This window comes from Panulirus ornatus, chromosome 59, assembly GCF_036320965.1.
Source record: "Panulirus ornatus isolate Po-2019 chromosome 59, ASM3632096v1, whole genome shotgun sequence".
NCBI lineage: Eukaryota > Metazoa > Arthropoda > Malacostraca > Decapoda > Palinuridae > Panulirus > Panulirus ornatus.
Window position 1 is genome coordinate 112127 of NC_092282.1, and position 25449 is coordinate 137575.

At 39.6% G+C, this 25449-nt stretch overlaps 1 protein-coding gene across 3 annotated transcripts; it reads left to right on the plus strand.

Annotated features, from left to right (window-relative positions):
* Window positions 1–3149: 3149 nt before the first annotated feature.
* LOC139767250 (zinc finger SWIM domain-containing protein 7-like) lies at window positions 3150–24381 on the plus strand. 3 transcript variants are annotated; one of them, XM_071696408.1, is made up of 3 exons: window positions 3150–3373; window positions 4725–4896; window positions 20285–24381. In XM_071696408.1, the coding sequence occupies exons 1-3, from the start codon at window positions 3366–3368 to the stop codon at window positions 20534–20536; spliced, it is 432 nt and encodes a 143-aa protein (XP_071552509.1). In that variant the 5' UTR covers window positions 3150–3365; the 3' UTR covers window positions 20537–24381. The 3 variants fall into 3 exon arrangements, with proteins under 3 accessions (XP_071552509.1, XP_071552507.1, XP_071552508.1); XM_071696406.1 differs by lacking the exon at window positions 3150–3373 and adding an exon at window positions 3500–3656; XM_071696407.1 differs by lacking the exon at window positions 3150–3373 and adding an exon at window positions 3777–4016.
* The last annotated feature ends 1068 nt before the right edge of the window (window positions 24382–25449 follow it).

Genomic DNA, 25449 nt, shown 5'->3' on the forward strand with positions numbered 1-25449 from the left:
TTGTAGAAAATGGTAAAATTTTTAGGGGTAACAAAGACCAATTTTTACCATTTTCTATTATTATCATTTCAAGCTTAACGTAACCTAACATGTGGTTGGCATATAAATAAAATGTAAGTAAATATACGAGTCGCTGGCATATAAATAAAACGTAAATAAATGTACAAGTCGATCGCTTATAAGTCAAACGTAAACAATGTACAAGTGAATGGTATATAAATAAAACGAAAGTAAATGTACAAGTCGATATATATAGAGTAACGTATTCCAACTTCTTAAACCACCCAAAAATTCATAACGTGTTTGTAGAAAATGGTAAACTTTTTTTGGCGTAACAATGATTAATTTTTACCATTTTCTGTGATTATCATTTCAAGATTAACGTAACCTAACCCGTCAATGGCACGTAAATTAAACGTAAGTAAATGTACATTTTCTTACGTTTTGTTTATATGCCAGCGACTCGTACAAGTCGATGGCTTATAAATAGAAAGCAAGTTCATATACAATTCGATGGCATATAAATAAACCGTAAGTACTTGTATAAGTTGATGGCATACAAATATAACGTAAGTAAATGTAGAAGACGATAGCTTATAAATAAATAGTAAGTAAATGTACATGTCGATGGCATATAAATAAAACGAAAGTAAATGTACAAGTCGATGTCATATGAATAAAACGTAAGAAAATGTAGAGTCGCTGGCATATAAATGAAACGTACGTAAATATACAAGTCGATGGCATACAAATAAAACGAAAGTAAATGTACAAATCGATGGCATATAAATAAAACGTAAGTATATGTACGAGTCGCTGGCATATAAACAAAACGTAAGAAAATGTACATATACTTACGTTTTATTTATATGCCATCTAGTTATACAAGTCAATGGCTTATATATAAAATGTAAGTAAATGTACGAGTCGATGGCATATAAATAAAACGTAAGTAAATGTACAAGGCAATGTATGTAGAGTAACGTATCCCAACTTCTTAAACCCAAAAGAATTCCTAACATTTGTTTCTTACCCCTAAAAATTTTACCATTTTCTACAATGACTAATTTTTACCATTTTCTGTGATTATCATTTCAAGCCTAACGTAACCTAACCTGTCGATGGCATATAAATAAAATGTAAGTAAAATTACAATTCGTTGTCATAAATAAATCGTAAGTAAATGTACAGGTCGATGGCTTATAGATTTTAAGTAAATGTACATGTCGACGGTATGTTAATAAAAGGTAAGTAAATGTAAAAGTCGATATATATATATATATATATATATATATATATATATATATATATATATATATATATATATATATATATATATTAGGGAGGTAAATGCAAGAGTCCTGGAAAGAGGGGCAAGTATGAAGTCTGTTGGGGATGAGAGAGCTTGGGAAGTGAGTCAGTTGTTGTTCGCTGATGATACAGCGCTGGTGGCTGATTCATGTGAGAAACTGCAGAAGCTGGTGACTGAGTTTGGTAAAGTGTGTGGAAGAAGAAAGTTAAGAGTAAATGTGAATAAGAGCAAGGTTATTAGGTACAGTAGGGGTGAGGGTCAAGTCAATTGGGAGGTGAGTTTGAATGGAGAAAAACTGGAGGAAGTGAAGTGTTTTAGATATCTGGGAGTGGATCTGTCAGCGGATGGAACCATGGAAGCGGAAGTGGATCATAGGGTGGGGGAGGGGGCGAAAATTTTGGAAGCCTTGAAAAATGTGTGGAAGTCGAGAACATTATCTCGGAAAGCAAAAATGGGTATGTTTGAAAGAATAGTGGTTCCAACAATGTTGTATGGTTGCGAGGCGTGGGCTATGGATAGAGATGTGCGCAGGAGGATGGATGTGCTGGAAATGAGATGTTTGAGGACAATGTGTGGTGTGAGGTGGTTTGATCGAGTGAGTAACGTAAGGGTAAGAGAGATGTGTGGAAATAAAAAGAGCGTGGTTGAGAGAGCAGAAGAGGGTGTTTTGAAATGGTTTGGGCACATGGAGAGAATGAGTGAGGAAAGATTGACCAAGAGGATATATGTGTCGGAGGTGGAGGGAACGAGGAGAAGAGGGAGACCAAATTGGAGGTGGAAAGATGGAGTGAAAAAGATTTTGTGTGATCGGGGCCTGAACATGCAGGAGGGTGAAAGGAGGGCAAGGAATAGAGTGAATTGGAGCGATGTGGTATACAGGGGTTGACGTGCTGTCAGTGGATATATATATATATATATATATATATATATATATATATATATATATATATATATATATATATATCGGCTCGCTGTTGACGTCAGAAGCGAGCACCAAGAGGAGTTACGGACACTGCTCATGTTCGTACCATCGGAACTTCACACTATCTGCGAGGCGTGGAAGTATACGATGCTGCCAGGCACACGATGAACAAAGTCACTTGGTTACCGGATTTTAGAAGTCTGTTAGTTGATTAGTAAAGATGATCTCGTTTTACCTGACTGGTCGCCCCTCAAGTTGAGTGATGTCCGAGTTGTCAAACTCCAAGCACTAGTGTCTTTTCAGATACAGTTGATAAGAAGTAAAATGTATATTATTAATCTCATGTCTATGTGCTCAATAGTAGGCCTGTCCTTCACATTATGCATGTCATTTTCATTACCTTCACATTATGCATGTATTTTTTATTACCTGTCTTTAACTTGTCACAAACAAGTATTGCTTACCTTTAAGTATGGATCCTTAAGCACATCATAGATGGTTTGGCACACATCAGGAATGATTGCAGACACTCTGTTTTGATATTCTTGTCCTGTATTGAAGGGAAACTGTAGGAGCACCCGGTGGAAAGGTAAATCAACGTTGCCTCTAGACGTGCTTCAGGTGAAATGCTCTCTCGTACAGGTGTCCTGCTTCGTTATAAAAGGTTTTACCTTCTCCAGTAAGTCGTAGTAGGTATTCGGGTCCATTCGCATATAGTTTGTGAAGTCTGATTCATAACCAATTCGCAATTCATGTAAAATGGTTGCATGGCTTCTCCTTTCACTTCGTTTCTGCAACCAGTCCTTGCACCATTCCCTTCTTGTCACCTCCTTGTCCTCACATTGTACAGCCATCATCATGCTGCATAGTGCAATTTTCTTGGTTTTGTTTTTTATTTTCTTGTGCACCATGGTAGTGATGTACCGCACTAGACGCCAGCAACAACCACCTGTCCACACACTGACTTGAATACCTGTGTGTTGCCGGCGGACATCGCCTTCGAACACGTCTGCTGGTCTTTGCCTTGTGAACAGAGTAAAAACAGTGGTAAACAACCTCATCTGGTACCACTGTTTGTGGCCAGATCTACTTCCATCGTTTCAACGCTTATGACGTCATCCTGCTTCGCCTATGATATGGTAACAATGTTCACATTGTCGTGTGAAACTTTAGAATGACATGGCTATGCTGTGCATGAATTTTTAGTCTAATAAATCGAAACGTTTTTGTAATTGTGATTCGTTTACAGAGTATACCATCGGAGTAAACGACGTCTGTGGAACCGTCAATGGTGCACATGTTCAAAAGTCAAACAAACTTAAGTGTTACTTTTCAGTAATGTTTTTGTTTACCTTTTCTTGACTATCACTTACAGATGAGTCAAATCAGATTCACAACTTGTATAGTTACAGGATACTTATAGTAGGTAGATTTACTCATTTTAACATAGAATGCATTTGTCATTTGTCGATTATTTTGCTGTATAAGCTCGACATTTTAACATAGAATGCATTAGTCATTTGTCGGATTATTTTGCTTTATAAGCTAGGCTATCACTATTTTGTTTACTTTCATGTTTTATTTATAATGCATCGATGAATTTATCAATTCTCTCTGTTAGAAAATAGTTTGCAGATATCGATTTCCATACAGTTATTAATTTTGAATTGAAGAGACATTAGTTTTAATGCAAAGTTCACTAGAGTCACAGTAGAGCTCACATGGCCCACATAACGAAATACTAGAGGATTGCAGTAGCATGATTGGTGAAATATACCCAGAGTAAGCACCACGAAAATAACGTCAAATGTTAATGAACAAATGAGAATATAATGTTCGTTATATGTCTTTTATAACTTCAGCCACCAATCAAGGTTTTCATAAGATTTGTTGATACTCGTGCAAGTCAGTAAAATACTTTGAATTTTTAACATTTCATCTTCTCTAGTTTTAGTAATCGTTATTACTATTGTCTTACTTATTGTCAGTAAATAAGTGTTGAAAATCATGCCATTTAAATGTTTTTGCACCCTTTTGAAAATGAACTATGATTTTAAACCAAAATTGAAAAAAGTCATATAGCGATGCGGAGCTAAACTTGCAAAGTAAAATTTGTCGCTTTAAATATTGAATATAACGATAATGGTGGTATTCTTGAAGTTTAAGGAAACTGTAGGGGAAATTACCGTAAAGGTGGTTGTCATATTTGTAGACTTGGCACATAGACTTATTTAAAGTGTCATTTGTGGAAATGAGTGGAAGACAGTAATATGTCTACAAGAATATTAATTTTGAATGGATTTTTAAGTTTGTGATTCTCATGATATCAAGCTGAAGAATACTTTATTTGTTAATCTTCCATCTTTTGTACTCATTTAGCAGTATCATGAATAGATGATCAGATACATTTTCCTCTTGCAAATGATGTAGATTAAACTATGATAAGTTTCTGAAGCATTTTGGTTACAGCACTGTTAATAACTATTTCAGTGGTGGAATGAATAGAAGTCCAAATGATGTGGCTGTGGTAGAAGGGCTGCTTAAAGTGGTTGAGGTGGAATACCAGTCATCAGGACAACTTTCTTCTGATGTTCTCCACTCGCTCTTTCTTCTCCATGGCCAGTCACTCTTCAGTGCCTTTGACCTTATTGATAACAAGAAGGTTACTTTATTGTTTTCTGTGTTACTTAATTTGTAGTGGATACTGAAATACTAAAGGGACTATAAAAAAAAAAAAACAGTAGTCTATGTTCATGGAATCCAGCTGATATAGTTACTGTTAGGCTGAAATTTTCACCATTTATTCTTGCTCTGACATGTTATTATTTTCTTACTTAGGAAATAAGTTAGATATAACTTTTCAGTAATGAAAAAATTGCAAACTAGCACACCATCCTTCAGAGTCAAGTCCAATTGCCCATCTTCTATGTGAATTTAACATTTATATCCTATTAGAAAACTTTTAACTGTAAGGAAATTGAAAGACATGCATTGGAAAGGGGAATGGGGAAGGGATTGAGAAAAAGGTATTGAGTGTATTGTATTAGATCCGTGGTTCCTAACCTTTACCAGCATAGCATATACTTTCAAGAAATTATGATGGTCAGGGGAAATCTCAAAAAGGTCTGTGGGGCATGATTGTGGATAGGGTGCTCTGGTTTCAGTGCATTATGTATGGCAGCTAGAGTGAAGATGTGGGTGAATGAGGCCATTTCATTGTCTGTTCCTGATGATAACTTGCTAATGTGGGAAATTGTATATGTATACTTGTACTTGATTGCCATTTCTCACATTAACAAGGTAGTGCCAGGAAACGGACAAAGAAAGACCTATCCACTCATATATATATACATATATGCAGGGGTAGCATTGCTGTTTCCTGTGGGGCGGGGTAGCACCAGGAATGGATGAAGGCAAGCAAGTATGAATATGTACATGTGTATATATGTCTGTGTATGTGTATGTTTATGTATATGTTGATATGTGCATGTATGGGCATTTATGTGTATATGAGTGGATGGGCCATTCTTTGTTTGTTTCCTGGCACTACCTCGCTATTGTGGGAAATGGTGATCATCTATAACAAATATAAAAATATACATATATATCTCAGGAGATAGGGGTGAAAAAATACTTCCCACGCATTCCCTGCATGTTGCAGAAGGTGACTAAAGGGTGGCTGGAAACCCTTCCCTCCTTGTATTTCAAATTTCTAGTAGAGGAAACAGAAGTCAAGCGGGGAGTGCTCTTCATCCTCGAAGGCTCAGATTAAGATGTCTGAATGTGTTGGGATGTAACCAAGATGAGAAGAAAAAAAAGAGAGATAGGTAGTAATTGTAATGTGTAATACACTGAAACCACATCTCCCTATGTATCCAGGTCCCACAGACCTTTCCATGTATTACCCCAGACATTTCCCGTGCTGTGGTACAGTCCATTGATGGCACGTTGACCCCATTATACCACATCATTCCATTTCACTCTATTCTGTGCACACCTTTCACCTTCCTGAATGTTCAGACCCTGATCACTCGAAATCTTTTCACTCCATCCTTCCTACTCCAATCTGGTCTCCTGCTTCATCTGGTTCCCTTCAACTCTGGTCCCTTTCCTCACTCATTCTCTCCATGTATCCAAACCATTGCAACACACCCTCTTCTGCTTTCTCAATCACACTCTTTTTATTACCTTGCATCTCACTTACCCTGTCATTACTTACTTGATCAAAGCATTTCACACCACATATTGTCCTCAAACATTTCATTTCCAACTCATCCACCCTCCTCCATGCAACCCTATCCATAGGTCATGCCTTGCAATCATATGATATTGTTGGAACTACTATTCCTTCAAACATAATCATTTTTGCTCTCCGAAAAAACGTCTTCTCTTTCTACACATCATTACTCCCAGAACCTTCCCACCCTCCTTTATCCTATGACTCACTTCTGCTTTTGTGGTTCCATTTGCTGCCTAGTTCACTTCCAGATATGAAAAATGCTCCTTTTCCTCATATCTTTCTCCATTCAAACTTACATCCCAACTAATTTGTCCCTGAACCCTGCTGAAGCTAATAACCTTTCTTTTATTCACATTTACTTCCACCTTCTTTCACACACTTTTCCAAACTCGGTCACCAACTTTTGCAGTTTCTTACTCAAATTGGCCATCAGTGCTGTATCATCAGTGAACAACAACTTACCACTTCCCTGGCCTTCTCATTACCACCAGACTGTATACTTGCCCCCTCTCTCCAAAGTTCTTGCATTAACCTCCAAAACACCCCATCCAAAGACATCTTTACAGCCGTGGTTATGTCACACACCCCTGCTGCAGACCAACCTTCACTTGGAACCAGTTACTCTCTCTCTCTCCCTACTCATACACCTGCCTAACCCTTGATAAAAATTTGTCTGCTTCTAGTAGTGTACCTCCCATGCCATAAAAACTTGTCTGCTTCTAGTAGTGTACCTCCCATGCCATATATTCTTAAGACCTTCTGTAGAGCATCTGTATCAACCCTGTCATATGCCCTCTCCAAAGCCATAGGTACCAAATACAAACCCATCTGTTTTTCTCAGTATTTGTCACACACCTTCAATGCAAAACCTGATCCACACATCCTCTACCCCTTCTGAAACCTCACTACTTCACCCCAGTCTGATGCTCTGTATATGCCTTCATCTTCTCAATCAATACCCTCCCATACAATATTCCAGGTATACTCAACAGCTACCTTACTGCATTCCATCTTCTGCAAGGCTTTCACCACCTCTTCCCTCTTCACTAAACCACCCTCCATGACTCTCTTACTTTGCTCACCACCCCAACCAAAGCACCCTACATCTACCACTGTATCATTAAACACATTCCACAATCCTTCAAAATACTCGCTACATCTCCTCCTCACTCCATCACTACTTGTTATCACTTCCCCCCTTCACCGATGATCCCATTTGTCCTCTTGTTTTTTGCAAATTTACCTCCTTCCAAAACATCTTTTATTCTCCTTAATGATACTCACTGACCCCAGCTCCCATTTGCCTTCTTTTTCAACGCTTGCACCTTCCTCTTGACCTCTTGCCGCTTTCTCTTATACATCTCCCAGTCATTTGCACCCCCCTCCTTTTAAGAACCATCCAAATGCCTCTCCTTTCTCTTTCACTAGTAACTTTACTTCTTCATCCTACCACTCAGTTCCATTTCTAATCTGCCTACCTCCCACGTTCCCCATGCCACATGCATCTCTTGCACATATCATCACTGCTTCCCTAAATACATCCCATTCCTCACCCATTCCCCTCATTTCATTTGCTCTCACCTTCTGCCATTCAGCACTCAATCTCTCCTGGTATTTCTTCACACAAGTCTTCTTTCCAAGCTCACTTAATCTCACCATTCTCCTCTCCCTGACATTCTCTCTCATCATTTGAAAACCTCTACAAATCTTTACCTCGACAAGATAGTGATCAGACATCTCACCGGCTGCCCCTCTCAGCATATTTACATCCAAAAGTCTCTGTTAGATGCCTATCAATTAATATGTAATCTAATAATGCCCACTGACCATCACTCCTACTCACATATGTATACTTGTGTATATATCTCTTTTAAAACAAGGTATTCTCAGTCACCAGCCAAACCCGCTGCCTTGCCAGCTTTCATCTTCCACAAAGCTTTCACTGCCTCTTCTCTGTTTACTAAACCATTCTCCCTGACCCTCTGACTTCCCACACCACCCCAACCAAAACACCTTATATCTGCCACTCTGTTATCAAACACATTCAACAAACCATCAAAATACTCCATCTCCTTCTCACTTCATCATCCCATTCCCCCTTCACTAATGCTCCCATTTGTTCTCTTGTCTTGCGCACTTTATTTACTTCCAAAACATCTTTTTATATTCTCCCTAAAATTTGATGATACTCTCTAACCCCAACTCTCATTTGCCTTTTTCACCTCTTGGAACTTTCTCTTGGCCTCCTGCTGCTTTCTTTTACACATCTCCCAGTCTTTTGCTCTACTTCCCTGCAGAAATCATCCAAACTCCTCTCTCTTCTATATATATGTATATATATTTTTTTTCATACATATTCACCATTTCCCAAAGTAGCCAGGTAGCACCAAGAACAGAGGACTGAACCTTGGAGAGAATGTCCTCACTTGGCCCCATTCTCTGTTCCCACTTTTGGAAAATTAAAAAAACAGGAGAGGATTTCCAGCCCATCTTTTTCTTTCAAACTATTCGCCATTTCCCGCGTTAGCAAGGTAACGTTAAGAGCAGAGGACTGGGCCTCTGAGGGAATATCCTCATCTTATATATATATATATATATATATATATATATATATATTATTATTATTATTATTATTATTATTATTTTGCTTTGTCGCTGTCTCGCGCATTTGCGAGGTAGCGCAAGGAAACAGACAAAAGAAATGGCCCAACCCACCCCCATACACATGTATATACATACACGTCCACACGCGCAAATATACATACCTATGCATCTCAATGTACACATGTATACACACATAGACACATACATATATACACATGCACATAATTCAGACTGTCTGCCTTTATTCATTCCCATCGCCACCTCGCCACACAATGGACTAACATCCCCCTCCCCCCTCATGTGTGCAAGGTAGCGCTAGGAAAAGACAACAAAGGCTCCATTCATTCACACTAGTCTCTAGCTGTCATGTAATAATGCCCGAAACCACAGCTCCCTTTCCACATCCAGGCCCCACAGAACTTTCCATGGTTTACCCCAGATGCTTCACATGCCCTGATTCAATCCATTGACAGCATGTCGACCCCGGTATACCACATCAATCCAATCACTCTATTCCTTATCCGCCTTTCACCCTCCTGCATGTTCAGGCCCCAATCACTCAAAATCTTTTTCACTCCATCTTTCCACCTCCAATTTGGTCTCCCACTTCTCCTCGTTCCCCCCACCTCTGACACATATATCCTCTTGGTCAATCTTTCCTCACTTATTCTCTCCATGTGCCCAAACCATTTCAAAACACCCTCTTCTGCTCTCTCAACCATGCTCTTTTTATTTCCACACATCTCTCTTACCCTTACATTACTTACTCGATCAAACACCTCACACCACACATTGCCCTCAAACATCTCATTTCCAGCACATCCACCCTCCTGCGCACAACTCTATCCATAGCCCACGCCTCGCAACCATACAACGTTGTTGGAACCACTATTCCTTCAAACATAGTCATTTTTGCTTTCGGAGATAATGTACTCGACTTCCACACATTCTTCAAGGCTCCCAGGATTTTTGCCCCCTCCCCCACCCTATGATTCACTTCCACTTTCATGGTTCCATCCGCTGCCAAATCCACTCCCAGATATCTAAAACACTTCACTTTCTCTAGTTTTTCTCCATTCAAACTTACCTCCCAATTGACTTGACCCTCAACCCTACTGTACCTAATAGCCTTGCTCTTATTCACATTTACTCTCAACTTTCTTCTTTCACACACTTTGCCAAACTCAGTCACCAGCTTCTGCAGTTTCTCACATGAATCAGCCACCAGTGCTGTATCATCAGCGAACAACTGACTCACTTCCCAAGCTCTCTCATCCCCAACAGACTGCATACTTGCCCCTCTTTCCAAAACTCTTGCATTCACTTCCCTAACAACCCCATCCATAAACAAATTAAAATACCATGGAGATATCACACACCCCTGCCGCAAACCTACATTCACTGAGAACCAATCACTTTCCTCTCTTCCTACACATACACATGCCTTACATCCTCGATAAAAACTTTTTACTGCTTCTAACAACTTGCCTCCCACACCATATATTCTTAATACCTTCCACAGAGCATCTCTATCAACTCTATCATATGCCTTCTCCAAATCCATAAATGCTACATACAAATCCAACTTTGCTTTTCTAAGTATTTCTCACATACATTCTTCAAAGCAAACACCTGATCCACACATCCTCTACCACTTCTGAAACCGCACTGCTCTTCCCCTATCTAATGCTCTGTACATGCCTTCACCCTCTCAATCAATACCCTCCCATATAATTTCCCAGGAATACTCAACAAACTTATACCTCTGTAATTTGAGCACTCACCTTTGTCCCCTTTGCCTTTGTATAATGGCACTTTCAATCATTCCGCCAATCCTCAGGCACCTCACCATACATTAAATAACCTTACCAACCACTCAACAATACAGTCACCCCCTTTTTTGATGAATTCCACTGCAATACCATCCAAACCTGCTGCCTTGCCGGCTTTCATCTTCTGCAAAGCTTTTACTACCTCTTCTCTGTTTACCAAATCATTTTCCCTAACCCTCTCTCTTTGCACACCACCTCGACCAAAACACCCTATTTCTGCCACTCTATCATCAAACACATTCAACAAACCTTCAAAATACTCACTCCATCTTCTCACATCACCACTACTTGTTATCACCTCCCCATTAGCCCCCTTCACTGAAGTTCCCATTTGTTCCCTTGTCTTACGCACTTTATTTACTTCCTTCCAAAACATCATTTTATTCTCCCTAAAATTTAATGATACTCTCTCACCCCAACTCTCATTTGCCCTCTTTTTCACCTCTTGCACCTTACTCTTGACCTCCTGCCTCTTTCTTTTATAAATCTCCCACTCATTTGCATTATTTCCCTGCAAAAATCATCCAAATGCCTCTCTCTTCTCTTTCACTGATAATCTTACTTCTTCATCCCACCACTCACTACCCTTTCTAATCTGCCCACCTCCCACGCTTCTCATGCCACAAGCATCTTTTGCGCAAGCCATCACTGCTACCCTAAATGCATCCCATTCCTCCCCCACTCCCCTTACCTCCTTTGTTCTCACCTTTTTCCATTCTGTACTCGGTCTCTCCTGGTACTTCCTCACACAAGTCTTCTTCCCAAGCTCACTTACTCTCACCACTCTCTTCACCCCAACATTCTCTCTTCTTTTCTGAGAACCCCTACAAATCTTCACCTTCACCTCCACAAGATAATGATCAGACATCCCTCCAGTTGCACCTCTCAGCACATTAACATCCAAAAGTCTCTCTTTCGCGTGCCTATCAATTAACACGTAATCCAATAACGCTCTCTGGCCATCTCTCCTACTTACATACGTATATTTATGTATATCTGTCTTTTTAAAACCAGGTATTCCCAATCACCAGTCCTTTTTCAGCACATAAATCTACAAGCTCTTCACCATTTTCATTTACAACACTGAACACCCCATGTATACCTATTATTCCCTCAACTGCCACATTACTCACCTTTGCATTCAAATCACCCATCACTATAACCCAGTCTCGTGCATCAAAACCACTAACACACTCATTCAACTGCTCCCAAAACACTTGCCTCTCATGATCTTTCTTCTCATGCCCAGGTGCATATACACCAATAATCACCCATCTCTCTCCATCAACTTTCAGTTTTACCCATATCAATCTAGAGTTTACTTTCTTACACTCTATCACATACTCCTACCACTCCTGTTTCAGGAGTAGTGCTTCTCCTTCCCTTGCTCTTGTCCTTTCACTAACCCCTGACTTTACTCCCAAGATATTCCCAAACCACTCTTCCCCTTTTACCCTTGAGCTTCGTTTCACTCAGTGCCAAAACATCCAGGTTCCTTTCCTCAAACATACTACCTATCTCTCCTTTTTTCTCATCTTGGTTACATCCACACACATTTAGACACCCCAATCTGAGCCTTCGAGGAGGATGAGCACTCCCCGCATGACTCCTTCTGTTTCCCCTTTTATATTATATTATATTATATTATATTATATTATATTATATAATATTATATAATATTATATCATATTATATTATATACATATTCGCCATTTCCCATGTTAGCGAGGTAGTGCCAAGAATACCCTCACTTGGCCCCCTTCTCTTTTCCTCTTGGAGTATTAAAAAACGGGAGAGGAGGATTCCTAGCCACCCACTCCCTCCCCTTTTAGTCGATTTCTACAACACAGAGAATATGTGGTAAGTATTCTTTCTTCCATATCCATGTTAGCGAGATAGCGTTAGGAACAGAGGACTGAGCCTTAGAGGAAATATCCTCACTTGGCCCCTTCTCTTTTCCTTCTTTTGGAAAATTGAAAATGGAAAGGGAGAATTTACAGCCCCCCCCACTCCCTCCCCTTTTAGTCGTCTTCTACAAAACACAGGGAATATCCCCAGGGGAGGGAGTGGAGGGCTAGAAATCCTTCCCTCCCATTTTTACTCTTCTAAAAGAAGGAACAGAGAATTGGGCCACATGAGACTTTTCCCTCTTAGGCTCAGTCTTCTCTTCTTAATGCTTCCTTGCTAGTGCAAGAAATGGCGAATTTATATGAAAAAGACATATTATTATTATTATCATTATTGTTGTTATTATTATTATTATTATTATTATTATTATTATTATTATTATACTTAATCACTGTTTCCTGCATCAGCGAGGTAGCACCAGGAAATACGAAGAATGGCCCATCCACTCATATACACATATTCTTTTCTTTTTTTCTTTTAAACTATTCGCCATTTCCCGCGTTAGCGAGGTAGCGTTAAGAACAGAGGACTGGGCCTTTTTTGGAATATCCTCACCTGGCCCCCCTCTGTTCCTTCTTTTGGAAAATGAAAAAAAAAACGAGAGGGGAGGATTTCCAGCCCCCCGCTCCCTCCCCTTTTAGTCGCCTTCTACGACACGCAGGGAATACGTGGGAAGTATTCTTAATCCCCTATCCCCAGGGATATATACACATATATATACATAAATGCCCATACAAGCACATGTATATACATATACATACACATACACAGACATATATATGTATTTACATATTTTTTCATTATATTTGAGCACTGTTTCCTGCATCAGTGAGGTAGTGCCAGGAAACAGACGAAGAATGGCCCATCCACTTGTACACACACACACACACACATATATATATATATATATATATATATATATATATACACATAAACGCCCACACACATATACATATCAACATATACACATATACATACATATACATACTCAGACATACTCATATATACACATTCCTATGAGTTCATGGGGAAATGAAACAAAATAAGTTCCCAAGTGCACTTTCGTGTAACAATCACATCATCATGGGAGTTAAAAGAAAGAAATTTTTCTCCATTCAAACTCACATCCTCACTAACTTGTCCCTCAACCCTACTGAACCTAAAAGCCTTGCTCTTATTCACATGGACTCTCAACTTTCTCCTTTCACACACTTTTCCAATCTCAGTCACCAACTTCTGCAGGTTCTCACTCGAATCAGCCATCAGTGCTGTATCATCAGCGAACAACAATTGACTCACTTCAGTGTTCCCAGAACCTTCACCCCCTTCCCCACCCTATGACTCTCTTTTGCTTCCATAGTTCTGTTTGCTGCCATGACCACTCCCAGATACTTAAAACACTTCACTTCCTTCAATTTTTCTCTCAAACTCACACCCCAACTAACCTGTCCCTCAGCCCTGCTAAACCTAATAACCTTGCTTTTATTCACATTCACTCTCAACTTTCTCCTTTCACACAGTCTTCCAAATTCAGTCACCTACTTCTGCAGCTTCTCACTAGAATCTGCCACTTGTGCCATATTGTCAGCAAACAACAACTGACTCGCATACTTGCCCCTCTCACCAAGACTTTCATTTCCCTCCCTCACCACCCAATTCATAGACAGATTAAACAACCATGGTAACATCGCACACCTCTGATGCAGACCAGCCTTCATTTGGAACCATTCACTTTCCTCTCTCCCAGCTCGTACACAAGCCTTATGCCCTTCATAAAAATGTCACTGTTTCTAACAACTTTCCTTTCACACTGTATACACTTAAGACCTTCCACAAAGAATCTCTATCAACCCCATCTTTTGCCATCTCCAGATCCATAAATGTCTCAACCAATCCCTCTGTTTTTCTAAGTATTGCTATGCACATTCTTTAAAGAAACTCTTGATCCATACATCTTATACTGCTTCTTAAAGCAAACGCTTCATCCACACATCCTATACCACTTCTGAAACTTTGAACACTCAACTGTATCCCCCTTGCCTTTATACAGTGGCACTATTCATACATTCCACCAATCCTCAGGCACCTTGCCATGATCCATACCAACAATGAAAATCTTTATCAACAGCACAGTCACCCACTTTCTTAATAAATTCAACTGTAATACCGTCCGCTCCAGGCGCTTAGCCACAATTCATGGTATGAAAGGCTTTCATGACGTCTCTTCTTCAAACCACTTTCCATGACACCCTACATCTGCCAATCTTTCATGAAGCACATTTAACAGTCCTTCAAAATACTTACTACATCTCTTCACTTTATCACTACTTGTCATCACTTCCTCTTTTGCTCCCTTCACCAATGTCCCATGTGTTCTCTTGTCTTTCACACATCTTTTACCTCTTTCCAAAGCATCTTATTCTCCCCAAAGTTTATTATATTTGCTTACCCCAATTCTAATTTGCCCTCTTTTTATACCCTACATCTTCCTCTTTTCACATTCTCTTATACATCGCCGAACCATTTGCACTCCTTCCTTGTAAGTTTTGCACAAATGCCTATCTTTTTTCTCTTACAGGCAACTTTACTTCTTCATCCCACTACTCGCTACCCTTTATAATCTACCCAACTCCCACATTTCGTACGCCACGTGCTTCTCTTTCACATGCCAGCACTGCTTCCCTAAATAACTCCTATTCCTCACCCACTCACCTTGCTTCATTTACTCTCACCTTTTGCCATTCTGCACTGTGTCTTCTGGTATTTCTTCACACAAGTATCTTTTCCAAGCTCACTTACTCTCGTCACTCTCTTCTCTATGACATTCTCTTTTATTATTTGGAAACCTCTACAAATCTTCACCTTTGCCTCCACAAGATGGTGATCAGACATCCCATCAACTGCCCCCCTCAGTACAATTACATCCAAAAGTCTTTCTTTGACATGCCTTTCAGTTGGTATGTAATCCAATAATACTAGCTGACCATCTCTCCTACTTGCATACATATTCTTGTTTATCAATCATTTTAAACCAGGTATTCCCAATCATCAGTCCTTTTCAGTACACTACTTCACAAGCTGTTTACCATTCCCGTTCACAACACTAAATACCCCATGCACTCCAGTTATACCTTCCACTGCCACATTACTTACCTTTGTATTGAAATCATCCATCACTAATACCCGATTTGTTTCATCAAAACTGCTGACACACTTGTTCAGCTGCTCCTGAAACATTTGCTCCTCATTATCCTTCTTCTCATGGCCAGATGCATGAGCACTAATAATCACCCATCTATTGCCATCCACTTTCAGTTTGAATCACATCAGTCTAGATTTACATCCTTACACCCAATCACACACTCCCACAATTCCTGCTTCAGGAGTGGTGCTCTCTTTCCATAGCTTTTGTCATCATAAAAAACCCTGATTTACTCCTAATATTACTCCAAAGATATTTCCAAAACATTCTTCCCCTTTACCCTTGAGCTTTGTTTCACTCAGAACCCGAACATTCAGGTATCTTTCCTCAGACATATTACCTATCTCTCCTCTCTTCTCATTTTGTTTACATCCACACTTTTTTTTTTTTTTATATTGAAGGCTTCAGTCATGGACAAAAGTCCACATCAAGGTTAGGCCATAATTGAGATATAGAGAAAATTATGAAAAGGAAAAAGAAAAGACAAGGGGAAGTATTTATGAATTTTTGAGAAAGTGAAAAACCTGATTCTTGAAATGTGCTATCAGAGTTATTGGAAAAGAGAAGGTAGAGAGTTCCAGTAATTCAACATAGAGGGAAAGAAGCAGGTATCAAAACAGCCCACTCTTGAGTTGTTGATGGCCACCCAATAATCATGTGACACAGCAGCTTGGTGAGTATTTCGTTGTATAGCAACCAGCTCTCAAGAGAAAAAACAAAGAAAGACTTATAGAAGAGGGAAAGTGAACAAGCATTGTGGCATAGGGCGAGGGGGTCAAGTTTGGAGGTTAGCCTGGGACATACTATAAGGCAGATTGCTTTCAACTCCTTCAGGTAAGAATACAGAACCAGAACCATCCCAAATGTGAAAGCAGTATTTCATACAAGGACAAATCAGTCCCTTGTATGAATGGAGCAACCGTTCAGAAAAGAAGTTTTGACATCTAAACAGGACATTCAGTTTCTTAAGTGGCAGACTTAGCTGTTTCTGTAGTGTGGGGTTTCCGAGAAAGAGTGGATATTACAGTAATGCCAAGTATGTTCATTGAGTCAAGATATGGAATTACAAAACCATCAAAGGAGAGACGAGAGTTGTGACAAGTTTTTGATAGAGAAATGGACTGAAACTGTTTCTTGGAGGCATAAAACTTAAGACTTTGTGTACCCCACTGAGATATCCTGTCCAAGTGTATTGAGGAAGCTGTGTCAAGACGAGATGCAGGTCGAGTGAAAGAAGAGGGAGCAGAATTGAAGGATGTGGATGAATGCAGTGTTGAGTCTTTAACATATGAGTGCATTGGATTATTTGTGGAGAAGAGGAAGTTTTTGAATAATAGAAGAAAAAATTGAAGGGGACAGAACCTTGAGGGACACTTATGTTGATGGAGAAAAGGGAAGAGGCTGCTCCATCAGCAACCATAGACATTAGCCAGAAGAAGCAAAGTGAGGGAGGAAAGCCAAAAGAGGGGAGCCTAGAGATGAGACTCTAATGCCACACCCTGTCAAAAGCTTTAGTATGTCGAGGGCAGTTACACTTGATTCACCAAAATCTTTCAGGGATGATGACAAGACATTAGTAAGATAGAAAAGAATATCACCAATGAATCTAACCTAACGGAAGCCATACTGGTGATCAGAGAGAAGGCATAGGTTCTTCAGCATGAGCCTTCATAGAGGATGATGCTCTTCCTGCTTGGCTCCTTCCTCTGTTCCCTCTTTTAGAAATGGAAATGAAAGAAGGAGGATTTCCAGCCCACACCTCCTGCTCCATTTAGTCACCTTTTACTATATGTAGGGAGTTCAGAAGTAGAATTCTTTCTACCCTACCCCAAGAATGATAAAGTACATGTTGTGTAAAATTATTTTGGAACATCAGAGTGAGCACATGACAGTTTATGATGCCTTATCTGCTTGCTACCAATCAAATTCCTCTGTAACTCATCCTAGCCTTAAACTTCACTCAGGGTCACTGATGATTTGTGTTTTTTCTTGTTCTGCTATAAATGGGATGAATAAAGGAAACAAACTATCATCTGCATCACTTTATTCATCAGTTATCCTGTGTCTCATATGCATGGCACTATTGTAAACTCATACGAGTGCTAACACACCAAGTCATCATGTGTACCCTGTTTCTGACAATTTATGGGAACAGAGATGTGAAATTTTTACTTGCTGTGGTATGAGAATGTTAGTGACACCTTTGAATACATATTGGAATAAAACATTAGCTGGGAATTCAAATGTAGGCAGGAACCATTGAATCCTCACATGGAAGTCCCATGCTTCTCATGATATTGTCATCCATGGTTTTGAGTATATATGAGTAAAAGATTTATTGTAGACCATTTTACCGACCATAGTAATGAGTTCTTACAGCCACGAGCTGCTGCTAGCCAAGCCTGATGGGATCCTTTATGATGGTAGTGAGAAGGTGCACATAGCAATGTGGGAGTGAGGTCATGGCATCATCTTGACCTTGTCACCCATACTTTACTTAACAAAGTAATTTCTCTCATTGACTCTTGCCATGTGAGGAACTTTTTAAATGATTATATATGATATGAATTAATGCCTGTAAAACTGATAAAGTTACTGGCATTACCCAAGAGAAAAGAATGTGATGAGGTTAGAACTAAAAGAGGACTTGCTTGATCACCTTGCCTGTGGTGAAAGTGCAGCATCTGTTCAAGGCATTATGGTGTTATTGAATCATCGGTGCAGACCGTAAGGAAGAATGTAAGCTTATTTTTGAAGCATTACATGCTGAATTTTAACCAGGAAGTGTTCATTTCAGGAATTGAGGTTTTCATCTCAAGGATCACACTCCCTTTAGCCCCCCATTTTCCATGTGCGTTTCCAACTATAGAATTGGTAACCACAGTGTTCCAGAAGCATAATCCCCATGGTTGGCAAGGGACTGCTGTATGAGTTCCAGAGCAGCCCACATTGATGCCTGATATGAGGACCAGAGTAGAGTAAGAGATGAATGTCTTTAATTTCCATACTTGATCACCGTTTCTCATATTAGCAAGGTAGCGCTAGGAACAGACAAAGAAAGGCCACATTCACTCGCATCCATTCTGTAGCCATCATGTACAGTGCACCAAAAACAGAGCCCCCCTAACCATAAACAGGCCCCACAGTTCTTTTTGTTTTTGTCTTGGCTCATTCCATTGACAAGTTCTGTCTGTCTATCTGTGTCTCTGAAGCCTGCTCCCTTCTGGAATTCCTTCAGAGGTGGCCATAGCAATAGAGTCTCTGTAACTAGTGAACTCCGTGCTGCTTCTTTGCCTTTAGCACTTCTCCCTTAATAGGCCACTGGCAGAGTGAAAGTCTATTGCAGTGTGTGCCTCTACCTAATGCTCCTGCTCAGTGTTCCTACCTACCACTTCTACCTAATGTTCCTAGCTAGATGTTTTTGCCATCTACTTCTAGGTGTTCTTACCATCTACTTCAATCTATTGGTCCTACCATTTTGCCAAAAAGGCAAGACTTACAAAGAATGTGCTTTCTGAGTTAAGTGTTGTCAAGTGTTGTGTGTGACAAGGAGGGATTGCATGTTTGTGGACAGAATGCCAGATGTCCACATGTAAGTTAGGCAGAAAGAAAAGACAGCTATCTGGATCAGAGGAGTGCAACTTGACAACCACAGAAATGCTGGCTCGCAATGCAGCTGTCACTAATCCTCCTGATACCCAGGTAGGTAGTACCGGTAATATACATCCCTGGTTGTTGGTTGCATACCAGCTACTACTCACAGCATGTTAACCCCTGCATACCATATAGGGATGACGTGTCCAACTCAAAAGTGGGCTGGTTTGATAAATGTTTCTTACCCTACAACTCAAAGCTTTGGAACTCTCTACCTTCTCATGTCTCTCCCAATAACTATGACCAGGCACATTTAAAAGACAGGTTTTTCACCTCCTCCAAAATTTGGAAATACTTTCCCTTGTTTCCCTTGTTTCTTCTTTTTTCCCTCTCATAATCTTTATATTTCAGTTAATGCCTGGCCTTGATGTAGACTTTTGTCCGTGACTGGAGCCTCCATTGTAAAAAAAAAAAAAGAAAAAAAAAGCAGGGCATGCATGTTTGAAAATGATGAACAGGCATGCATGTTTGAAAATGATGAATGGGCATTACATATCATTACCACATTAAACTTTGTTCTTAAAAAACGAATTTCCTTTGATATAGATTATAGTTATTTTTCAAGAGTAATTCTAATATTTTTTACTTAAATGTATTGTGACTGTTGCAGGTCACAAAGGTCATGTCTACCAGTGGTCGTTGTGTGTATCAGGTCCTTGGCAGCTCTGGAACCCCTTATGTATGCCTGCCACACTCCAATTTCTGTCAGTGTCCTGCATTTAAATTTGCTGTGGTGAAAAGGAGAGAGAGTGTGGTATGTAAACATGTACTTGCTGCCCATTTGTCATCAGCTATGGGAGTAACAGAATCAAAATTTGTTTCAAATGAATATGTAATGGATGTCTTGGCTCATATGGATTGATATTACTTGGTGGACTGCAGAAATATTACGTAGTTGATATCAAAATTGGGTGCACCTTTCAGATCTTGTCATTCATATCAGATGCTGATTGTCATTTTGTTTTTCCATGATCTTTGTGCAGAGGATTTAGGAATACAGATATATATTTTCTGCTTATGAAAGTGCAGATGTTAAGTTTTAGTGATGCTCAGTAATTGTACATTTCTTTCATGTAAATTATTTATTAAGATGTACTGTTTTTGTCCTAGATTTATATGAAATGAATTAGTGTAAAGGCCAGTTTATATTTTCATCATTGAAGTATTCATTGGATTTTGATGTACTAAATCCATAGTCCAGCTGCATACTCTTTTCCATGATTTTCTCTGACCACTTCATGTGCCCTGATTCGCCCATTTACTCCACATTGCGCATTTTATACCTTATGGCTCCATTCCTCTCCAGCCCATGAATGCCTCTCGCTCTCCTGCATGTTGAAACCCCAGCGGCTTTCTCGTCATTCTTTCATATTCTTCACAGTTTCCCATTTCCTCTATTTTCATTCACTCATGACTCATAAATAATTTTCAGCCTCTCATCCTTTCCATATGTTCTCGCCATATCAGCACACCCTCTTCAAATATCTCGGTCACACTCTGCTTATTCCTAGTCTCACTCTTCCCATGTCGTTCCTTATGCTATTTCTTATACAATCAACCTTCATCATATCCACCCTCTTTCATTTTTTATGATTAAGGCTCATGACTCGTGTCCACATAGCACAATTGGGACTACCTATCTCTGCCCTTGCAGACAGTTGCTTCTCCACACACTCCTTAGTGTACCTAGGATGTCTACCCCTCACCCACTCTATGATTCATGTTAGCTCTATAGTTCCATCCACTGCCTTGTTCAGGTCCAGGTATCTAAAACATTCCATTTTCTCCAGGTTCTCTTCATTCAAACTTGCACTCAAACCAAACTGATCTCTTTCCCCCTGCTAAACATCATCACCTTACTTATTTTAATATCAAAAAATCTCCTAAACTCGGACACCAGCCTCTTCAGTTTCTAAATCGAGTCTGCCATCACTGCCATGTTATCCCAGGCCAACTTTCATTTGGAAATGCCCACCTACCTCCTTTCGTACTTACACACATGCCATTCTCTTTTGATGGAATTTCACTGCTGTTAGTAGCTTTCCTCCCATATCATATATTCATAGCACCTACCATAAGGCATCTCTGTTAACCCTGTTACTTACCACATACAAATACCTCTTTCTTTAATTATTTTCATTATAAATTCCTTAAAGCAAAAACCCTCTACCTAACTTATACCCCTCCCAAAACTGAAGAACTCCTCCTCTGTCTGATGCTTTGTGCCTGCCACCTTCCTCTGAATCACCACTCTGTCATACAATGCACCAGGTATGACAAAACCTTTGTAATTTAAGCATTCACATTTGTCCCTCATGCCTTTATATAGTGCCACTATATAGGCATTCTGCCAGTCCTCGGGTAGCTCGCCTTGAGTCATACATGTATTGAAAATTTAGATTAAACAGTCAACAAGACTGTCAACGCTTTTCTTTTGAGAAATTCCACCGCAATCCACTCCAGCTTTTATGCTACACATTATTGTAAATCAAAGGCTTTCATTACATTTTCTCTCTAAACAAAACCAGTTGCCATTACTCTTGCTCCACACACCTCCATGTCCCAGAGACTCCAACTTGTGCCACCCTGTTATCAAACATATTCAGCAGTCCTTTAGAGTACTCTGTTCAGTTTAGGTAAGGGTAGGTCAGGTCAGGTTAGGTTTAAGTTTAAGATAGGGTAGGTTAGACTAATGTGCATTGGGTTTAGCTTGGTCAGGTTGACTTGGGCTGGTTAGCTTGGAACCTCATGAATGTCTGCCTCACTTGGTAGACCCTTGTGACAGTCTCCAAAACTTGTTAGACCTTCATGACTGTCTCTTGCTTTAAGTAGTCCCTTGTTTCCATCTCTGGCACTTGACAGATCCTTATGAGGATCTCCAGCAATATGTAGACCCTCTTAACTGTCTATAGCTGTCAGTAGACCCTATTAATTGTCTCAAGGACTCCTAAGCCCCACCTGACTATCTTCAACATTCTGTAGACCCTCTCAGTTGTCTCCAACACTATGTCGACCCTCATGATTTGCTCCAACACTTTGTAAATACTTTTGTCAGCCTCCAGTACTCAGTTGACACTTTCATTGGCCTCCAGCACTGTAGACCCTTCCAACTGTCTCCAAAGCTTGTAGACTCTTCCTACTGTTTCTAGCACTCTAGATCTTCCTGACTGTCTTCAGCATGTGGTAGATCCTCCCAGCTGTCTCTTGAACTGTATACATCCTCTTGACGGTCTCCAATGTTGTATAGACCCTCCCGACTCCAGCATTCTGTAGACCCTCATGATTATCTTCAGCTCTCTGCAGACTCTTTTGACTATCTCCCAGCACTTGGTAGACCCTCCCAGCTGTCTCAAGTATTCTGTAGACCCTCCCAACTTTCTGTAGCACTTTATTGAACCTCCTGATTGTCTCCAGCACTCTGTAGACCATTCTGATTGTCTCCAGCACTTTGTAGACCCTCTCGGCTATCTTCAGTACTCTTTAGACCCTCCTGGTTATCTCCTTCTCTCTGTAGACCTTCCCAATTATCTCAAAGATTCTCTAGACCCTCCTGACTGTCTCCAGTAATTAGACAATTGTCTCCAGCACTTGGTAGACCCTCCTAACTTTCTCTAGCACATGGTAGACTCCTGATTGTCTTTAGCACTAGGTAAATCCTCATGACTGTCTCCAACACTTGGTAGACCCTTCTTCCTTTCTTCAGCATGTAGCAGACATTCTCAGCCATCTCTAGCATTTGATAGATCCTCATGACTGTTTCCAACACCTAGTACACTTTTTTGACTGTTTCAGCACTTGGTAGACCTTCCTGACTTGTATCCAGCACTTTTTAGATCTTCCTGATTGTCACCAGCACTTTGTAGACCCTCCTGCTGTCTCCAGCATTTCTGAGACCCTCTCAACTGTATACTATTCTTTGCAGACTCTGCTGCCTATCTCTGGCACATGGTAGACACAGTAGGCATTCCTGTTGTTTGTTTACTATTTGGTAGATTAAATGATTTGCATTACTTTCACTCTTACCTGTTAATATTAAGTGATTTTACCTCATAGTTTCCTCTACGTCAAAGCTCTACCTACTTTTAGGTAAACAAAATTAATGGAGTTGGAGTTAGTACTACCAAAATTTCACTCTATCAGCTTGACCCTTTGCAAGGAAAACATTGATACTAGTTTCTTTGTCAGCAAGAAAATGTGCATTCGTGTAAAATTTTACCATTCTGTCATTTTATGAGGCATTGTTGTTACACAGCCATAAAAATCACCAAAAAATCAATTAATAAACATCATGAGATAACCAGGCCCCCCATGGGAAGCCATCACCCCTTGAGCTATACAAAAAACAGTAAATTTAACGAATAATACATTTTCACAATTATTGGAGTACTTTTAATCCTGAGTGAAAAATTAAATAACTATATATATAGTAATTGTTCCATGTTGCCAGGCTACACCTGCTATAGGTTACACTGCAAGTGAAAGTCTCCTTTGGTGAGGTTGTATTACCAGGAGTACTTTGTTTTGTCAAAGAAACTATCATATTAAACGAGTCTACATTTCCCTACTATCAGGAATTATGCAGCCATAGGCTGCAGATTTTACAGAAATTGGTTCTCAAGTATTTATGAATAAAAATTTTTACTTTTGTTACTTGTATGAGACTTATGAAAAAAGTTCTACCAGGTACCATTAAACTTATTTATGGGCTGTATTTTTTTACTTTTGACATTGGTTTCATTAGCAAACTAACATTTCTCTGGAGCTGTCCCAGAACATATGACATTGAAAACAACTGTCTTTGGTGAAAATCTTTTTTTTTTTCATTGTCCTCAGTTATAACTTATTTGGGCCTGCTGCTTCATTTACTTTTATTGTTTAGAGCTGACTGCAGATTGTATTCCTCTCTTAGGAATGAATATAACTGGATTTGGGACTTTTAAAAAAATCCATTTAATTTCAACTGTCACAATTTCCCATAATCATTTAACCAGTTGACTGGGAACTGACCATTTTGAGTTCAGCAATACAGTAAAACATTTTGGAGTACTTTTGCTATTTACAGCAGTATATGCTTAATACTGATGTGTACTTTATTAATCAAATTTTCATGCACATTCCAACTGTTCATAAACTATACACCACTAACCTTTCTTACAAGCAGAATTAAAGAAAGGAGGAGGGAAGTAAAAAGACAACTTCAGTCAGAATGGTTTATTTTAATACTTATCCTAAAATGTAAGGCACAACTGGAAGAAAATTGATATTGTGCATACAGAGGTTGTTTCCGATCCACTGTGTAATGAAATACACATTTGCTTTCAAGGAAAATTTAGCACTAAATCATGATTTTTTTATATTAAACTTTCAGTTCTCCTGCCGTATAATACACAGCTGTACAGTCTACAGCTGAAATTCTACCAAAACTGTGTGTGTGGTTGAGTATGTCATTGGGAGGACTTTACACACGTTACCCCATCCCTTCCTGTTGTACATATGTACTTCATCTTTACTCTTGAGTGTATACACAATAAGCTAGGTAACTCCTTACCAGCCCCAGGGAAAGGCTGAACACCTGGGATGCCACTGCTAAGAATCGAACAAATGTGGTCCATGCTGATGGCCATATCTATATCCACACAAACATTTATATAACCTTAATATTAGTGAAGGTCTATACAAATTGGATAGCTTTATTGTTGATAAAATTTGTAAACAACTCCCCTTCATGTCCACACAAGTTTATGATACACTCGTTGTCCGTCTTGGACAATCACT